This window comes from Phaethon lepturus, unplaced genomic scaffold (genome assembly GCF_000687285.1).
Source record: "Phaethon lepturus isolate BGI_N335 unplaced genomic scaffold, ASM68728v1 scaffold55922, whole genome shotgun sequence".
Lineage (NCBI taxonomy): Eukaryota > Metazoa > Chordata > Aves > Phaethontiformes > Phaethontidae > Phaethon > Phaethon lepturus.
This window is the reverse complement of record NW_010523738.1, coordinates 1-7,052: the sequence shown is the minus strand read 5'-3', so window position 1 is coordinate 7,052 and position 7,052 is coordinate 1. Positions and strand designations below refer to the sequence as shown.

The following is a 7,052-nucleotide window of genomic DNA, read 5'->3' as shown; positions in this document are numbered from 1 at the left end:
ACCCCCCAAAACCCAACCCCCCCCCCCCCCCCCGCCAACAAACAAACAAACAAAAAAGAAAACCAACCAACCAGAAACAAAAGGGTGGAGAGAGTAGGGTAGAACTTTACCTGTTCATCTTGCTGTTTGTTCCCAGCAATAGCAGTGCAATTTTTTCACTGTTTCTGCACCCACAGAGCACTTTGGCAAGACAGCAGCTTGAATGTCATGCCAAGGAACATTTGGTCAAAAGCAGGATTAAAGTATGTGCCCTTAAGCCTCAATAAGATCTTCAGATACCCTTACCTTTCCATGCATGAACAGATGTTTTTGCAGTCTTACCTAGTGCTGAAAACTGCTCTATTTTGTGTCTGCTGTGTCAGTGCGATTCCTGTGCTCTTGTGAATATGTCTATATTTGAGTTGCAGTTTTGGAGTAGCCCTGGAATGACATGTTATTCTTCCTCTGCCCCCTGTCCTTTCCCAGTCAGGTTTTTGACTCGTTTACAAACTACTACATACTTTTTTTGACTAGGGAGGGATGGTATGAGTTGTTGAAAAGGCCCTTTTTGAGTTGTGACTGGCTCTGCCAGAAAAAACTGCCTTAATTAAAACGGATGTCAGAGTAGAGCTAGATCATTGTGTGGTGTTGAGAAATATTGGTGGTAAATGATCACCATACTGGGACTTGGGTCACACAAATTATGTGCTGTCAGGTAAAGTATTGTGTATGTTTGGACACTCTGTACTGAAGAGGCTTCTATACTGAAAGTTGTCTGATTGTTTTTCTTTATATTTTGTATTTATAGATGCTTAAATATTTGTGTATATACACCCCCCTCAACTGTGTGTGTTCCTGTTGCCTTGCTCTATTCTGTCATTCTGTTTGCTCGTCAGTCACTGAGCCCCTGAATGCCGAGATAACCTGCTTCCTTGTGTTATCAAAGTCTCCTTAGGAATTTTGGCCATTAATGATGCAGTAGACCATGGTGATGTTAGCCAGACCCTGGTTGTCTTGCGTTCACCGGATGTTGGGCTATACGGAGTCACTCCAGAATGTGCTGAGACGTACCAGCGAGAGCTGTCAGAAGTCAAGAGAAGAAAAATGGCAGCAGGTGAACCTCAAGTAGCTAACTATTATTGAAATAAATTCAAGATTATTGCATGTGGAATCAGAACCAGAGGTAAAAAAGCCCGTGGGGAGATGACTTGTGTTACAGGTGACAATTGTGGATGCTTTGTGAACTAAGGTTGGTGTTTTTTGTTTTTTTTTTTAAAGTGAATAGTAGAATGTTCTGCACTGAGAGAATGTGTTGTTTAGGTAGTTCTCGTATGAGGTCATTAGGGACTCAGAAACATTCCTTCTCTTGCTTGGAGGAAGGAGCATCTGTATATGTGGATTTCCTGGTTGTAACATTTTCATGCAGGAAAGGTAAAACACTTGTCTGTTTTTGAGACTTACACTGCAGTTTCTGCTCTTAGGGGGCAACGGCAGTGAATGGGTGAAACACTGGGTGAGAGGAGGCTATCATTATTATCATAACCTGCGGACCAAAGAGGGAGGATGGGATGAACCAGAAGAATTTATGCAAAATGACACACAGCTGTCACGCGAGGAGATACAGGTAGGGTAGATAACACCTGCTCTTTTTCTGAAAAGTTGACAGTCCTACTATTCCCATCCTTAATGCATCTCTAAGAATGCCTCAATGCCATAGTCACGTTGACAAGCTTAGTAACTAATTTATTTCGCTGGATATCATCAGATTGTATGTATCAAAACTCCTTGTCCCATTTCAGAAAAATTTGGTCTGTTGGTAAAAGGGTACAGGACCATGGTATTGCTGTTTATTGAAAGGCAACTTAGGAGTTTCTTATAAGCACAATACAGAAAGCTGATGTAACATCCTGTTTCTTGTATATCCATTCTCCTTTTCTGGCTCTTCTTCCTACCACAACATTAATCCAGAGCACCATATCTGGAGTCACTGCGGCATACAACCGAGAGCAGTTGTGGCTGGCAAATGAGAACTTGATTACGAAACTTCAGGCTTGCTGTCGAGGATATCTTGTTCGCCAGGAATTCAACTCAAGAATGAATTTTTTGAAGAAGCAAGTCCCAGCAATCACTTGCATTCAGGTAATGATATCCTGCAATTACATTTGAAACTTGTACCCTGCAACCGTTTTCTGTACGCAAGCTTATCGACAGTTCTTGTTCAATTCAAGCAATTACAGCACACAATTGTCTTCACCTTGTTTTGCAAATTATCTAAAGGCATTTCCTTCTCCCAAATAGTTCTGGTGTATTATTTGCTTTTCTATGTCATATATAATCAATAAAGTCTTCTCAGTCAGAATTGCAGAGAGAAGAACTTACTTGAGGAAGCTTTACCTATCATTTTTTTTATCCGATTCAGTGTTTTGGGAATAGGGCATTGTGAAGTGTGTCATACGTCTTTATGGTGGTATTATAATGTGATGAATTACGACTGTGATTCCTCATGAATTAAAGAGAAACAACAAGGTTTTCAGTATTTCTGAGTGAGATGATGATTCTTGTCAGATTTGTCCAGGTATTTAGAGCATTGAGGACCTGAAAGAGATGATGGGATAATTCAGCATGAGATTGGGCACGTTTACAGGAGAACAACGAAAAAATCTTTCTCTGGTGTTGTAACTGAAATGTGTGCAAATGAAATGGATGCTTTGCACCCTATTACCACTTTATTATTTGAGCAGTATATGTGTGGTTTTTTTCTGCCTAATTAGCATGTGCTGTGTGTGTATATTTAAAAAAAACCAAAAAACCCTCCCAAAACCCCAACAAAACCACACCAAAAGCACTCCCAGCTCATTAAAATAACACTCTCTCCCTTTAAGTGTAGTCCAACCCCTTGCCTAACTTCTGTTCCAAGTATCGGTAGCATAGAGTGTGCTCTGAAGGCTTATAATGTTATATCACTGTTGTTGCCAGCAGCAGCATCTAACACATGATTGTCATGTAGAAGAGTTTGTCAGCTTGACTGTTTAGCCATATCCTTGGTCTCTGACGGTGGTTCAGAAGGCTCAGTCTCTTCATGGGGTAATTTCAAGTCTCTCATAATTACAGTTGGTGAAATAGCTAATGCTTCACACTGTATATCCCTTGATAAGATAAGCATGTCTCCCTCACTTTTTACTTAGCCAAAAGGCAAGTTGGAAGCTGAGGAGCAGAAAGAAGCTCAGATTTGTAATTACTGCTCTTTAATTAGAAAACGAAAGTCAGTATGCTTGTTTTCTGTTTTCAGTCGCAGTGGCGTGGCTACAAGCAGAGGAAGGCATATCAAATCCGTTTGGATTACCTGCGAGCACAAAAGGACCAAGTAGTGAAGGTAGTGAAGGCTCCCCGCTGACTTTTTTAGTAAACCTTTTGTGTAATGAACTTTGCAGGAGAGGTTTTTATCTGAGCATTTTGGTTACCCTTCTATAGATTCAGTCAATGACCAGGATGTATCAAGCCAGAAGACGTTACAGAGATCGTCTGCAGTATTTCAGAAACCATGTAAGAGGCTATCTTGTTAAATGAATTCAGTACCTCACTTTCGTACTCTTTCCAGAATGAAGTCAAGTGCTTTTTTTTTTTTTTTGTATTCTAGATAAATGATGTTATAAAAATTCAAGCCTTTATCCGAGCAAACAAAGCGCGGGAAGACTACAAAACCCTCAGTAAGTGTCGCCAAGAGGATAAAGCTGATGTGCCTTGTATCTCTTATTTGCAAGAGATGTTGCTAGTGTGATCTATAACATCAGGACACTTTTGAAGAGCAATTGGGATGATGTTCGTAGGGCAGTGTGGAGAGTAGGTAGTTCTTGAGGCTGAAGGAAAACTTGATTCCAGTTGTTGCTTTAGCTACTGAAAAATAGAACCGTAGCTTTGCAGTTAACTTTGGTGGTGTGGACTACCCTGGGCTGATACTGACTTTGTTCTTTACTGTTTGCTTCTCTCATGATTTGCTCAAGAAATTAAAAATGTCAGAAGCTGTTTAGATATGGTGATGCTAATTTTTTTCTGGCTGTTCCTTGATGTGCTGTTTAAACATAGATAAGGCATATATTTACTTCTGTTTCCTGTCCCCTGTTTTTTCTTGTCTATTTTAAGTTAATGCTGAAAACCCACCTATGGCTGTGGTTCGGAAATTCGTCCACTTGCTCGATCAGAGTGACCAAGATTTTCAGGAGGAGCTTGAGCTAATGAAACTGCGTGAGGAAGTTGTAACCTTGATCCGATCCAATCAACAACTGGAAAATGACCTCAATCTCATGGACATCAAAATTGGACTGCTAGTGAAGAACAAAATTACACTGCAGGTAAGAAATGATGGGAGACCAACTAAGATTGACCTGGGCCCAGTGGTAGCATGGAGAGCTCCTGGCTTTGGATGACAGGTGCTCAGGCCCAGAAGAAAATGTTGTCCCAGACCTGCAGACTTTACTCCAGGTATGTTCTTACTCCATTCCACTAATGTAATATGTATCCCTAGAAAGAAAACTAGGAGGAGAAGAAACAAGACCTGAAGCTAAAAAAGCCAAACACCTGGCTATCTTGACCTAATAAATGCAACAGATTGTGTGTTTGAAGGCTTTGAGAACTCTCTTTTGTTGCTCCTTTGCGTTTAAACAAATGACATGATGCAAGCTTGCAGTGAGGGAGGTGATTTTGGAGGCAGACTCAGTGCCACGTGGTATTTGTTGGTTAAAGGAGGCCCCTGTATCACATGGCTGATTCACAAAAAAAAGCTCTTGCTGGTACGGCGTTGCCTTTTCTTCAAGCTGAAGTTCTGGTCAGCTTTTTATTTGGTCCTGGATGCCATGACACTAGCCTCCTCCCAGTGTAACATCTCAGCTGTTGTAGTGAAATTAATCTCGGAAGAAAGCTGCAGCTTTTGGGCTGGTACCTGCAGTGGGAGGTGCTGTTACTGTTGGAGTATGTAGAGGTAGTGAGCTAGCTGAGTATGAAACAGGATATTTAGGTTTTAAGCCCAATTTAAAAAGGAGAACATCTTCAAGCATCTTCAGGATGCTACCAGCTCTGATAGTAATTGCTGCCAAGAGTGACCAACCCTTCTCTGATTTTAGACAATTTCAGCAAGTTAGGGACAAAGCAAAACATGGACTTCCAGTCAGAGAAATTGTTGCCATAGCAAATAATGCTTCACTTCAATAGCCCCGGGCATACCTTGCCTGTCCACGTACAAGAGAAGTGGTCTCTCAGATGCAACTGTTTTCCAGTGTTGCCTGTTGTAAAATACTTAGAGTGGAATCTGTCCCTATTCTTTCTTTCCAGGATGTTGTTTCTCATAGCAAAAAACTTACCAAGAAGAATAAGGAGCAGCTGTCTGACATGATGATGCTGAACAAACAAAGGGGAGGTTTGAAAGCTTTGAGCAAAGAGAAGAGAGAAAAACTGGAAGCCTATCAGCATCTGTTCTACCTACTTCAGGTAAGCAGCTTCTAATGCTGCTTGGTAACGTCTTGTCATAGAAGCTTGTATGTCTTGACACAGTCTTTGCTTATGCACTGTAGCTTTAGTGCCACCATAGTTCTTGGTGACACTAGCTTGTGTGGACATGCACACTATGTGATTTTTCTTGTTGTTGTAGACTAACCCAACCTACTTGGCCAAGCTGATTTTTCAGATGCCTCAGAACAAATCCACAAAGTTCATGGATTCTGTCATCTTCACGCTGTATAACTATGCATCCAATCAAAGAGAGGAATACCTGTTGTTGCGGCTTTTCCAAACAGCATTGCAGGAAGAGATCAAGTACGTGGTAGCATACGGCACATTCTTGATGTTGAATCAATTTTGGCAATTTCTCAAATTGAGGCGGTTTTCACATTATGTCTCGTGCTAATATGCAGATAATGCTAAACTGTCCCTTTGTCCTCTTCCAATTTCATGTGTGTTCTTAATGTAGTCTATAACAGAAGAATAGAGTTTGTCCATTGAGAATGAAGACTCTTTACTTCAGTCAAGATTTTGGTGCTCAACACAGCAGCTGCTTTTAATGTAATGCAAAGTCATCCTAAAATTCAGTCTAATCTCAATTCTTCAGTGTCTGGTAATAAACACCTCCACGAAAGTGCAAACCCAAGCTTTGCAAGCCAGGGGGAGAGCTAGCGCTAAGTGCTCTGTATTTCCAAAAGCTGATGAGGAGGCTGAAGGAGAGAGGCTTTATTGTTTGGCATTGCTATTTACTGTCAGTCTTAGGGACTCTGGCTGTCCTCAGGCATGTTTTGTTTGATCAGTTGGGCCTTAGGAGCTCTGTGTTACATGACCTCAGTTCTTTCCAGTGCAGAGCTGGACAACTTGCTGTGAAGCAGGATGTGCAATAAAGATTTCGAGGAACTACTTCTTAGGCATTCTTTGGAATGCTTTTTAAGCATAAAGATGGTATATGCCCTGAAACAAATAACAACATCTAAACCAGACTTTTTTCCCTTAAATTCATGCTTGGAATAGCACTGCAGGGAAAGGTAGATGATTCATTCTCCGCTGCTGTATTTCACATAGCAGTATACTAGGAGTGGCTTTTGTTGTTGATTGCTTGTTTCCTTATTTTAAGTACCAGAAGAAACCTACTGTTCTTTCTCTCCTCTGTGTAAAACATGCTCTGTTTCCTTTGTATTTTTGGATTGTTACAGTTGGATTTGCATTAATTGTCATTGAGGTGACTGCTGGCAGTTGGAATTCCCAAACAGAGGTCATGAGTTGCTTGCCTCATCTGTCTTGAGAAGTGTTCCAGTATTGTTCTTATACGCTGTTGTACTTTATTGCTGTATCAATATTTTTCACAGAATCATTAAGGTTGGAAAGGACCTTTAAGATCATCAAGTCCAACCATTAACCCAACACCACCATGCCCACTAAACCACGTCCTAAAGTGCCATGTCCCCAGCTTTTTTGAACACCTCCAGTGATGGCGACTCCACCACCATCCTGGGCAGCCTGTTCCACTGCTTGACCACTCTCTCCATAAAGAAATTGTTCCTAATAGCCGATCTAAACCTCTCCTGGCACAACTTGAGGCC

The 7,052-nt window shown here is 41.2% G+C and overlaps 1 protein-coding gene across 1 annotated transcript in view; it reads left to right on the top strand.

The window, feature by feature from the left end:
- Positions 1-5,784, top strand: part of IQGAP1 (IQ motif containing GTPase activating protein 1) — a gene marked incomplete at both ends in the record, with an annotated part of 16,795 nt that extends 11,011 nt beyond the window's left edge. The window contains 9 exons of the mRNA XM_010282182.1: positions 926-1,093; positions 1,461-1,603; positions 1,948-2,118; positions 3,269-3,352; positions 3,451-3,522; positions 3,617-3,686; positions 4,120-4,328; positions 5,305-5,460; positions 5,621-5,784. Of these exons, the coding sequence (XP_010280484.1) occupies positions 926-1,093; positions 1,461-1,603; positions 1,948-2,118; positions 3,269-3,352; positions 3,451-3,522; positions 3,617-3,686; positions 4,120-4,328; positions 5,305-5,460; positions 5,621-5,784 (1,237 nt within the window). The remainder of the gene's footprint in view (positions 1-925; positions 1,094-1,460; positions 1,604-1,947; positions 2,119-3,268; positions 3,353-3,450; positions 3,523-3,616; positions 3,687-4,119; positions 4,329-5,304; positions 5,461-5,620) is intronic.
- Positions 5,785-7,052: the final 1,268 nt, after the last annotated feature.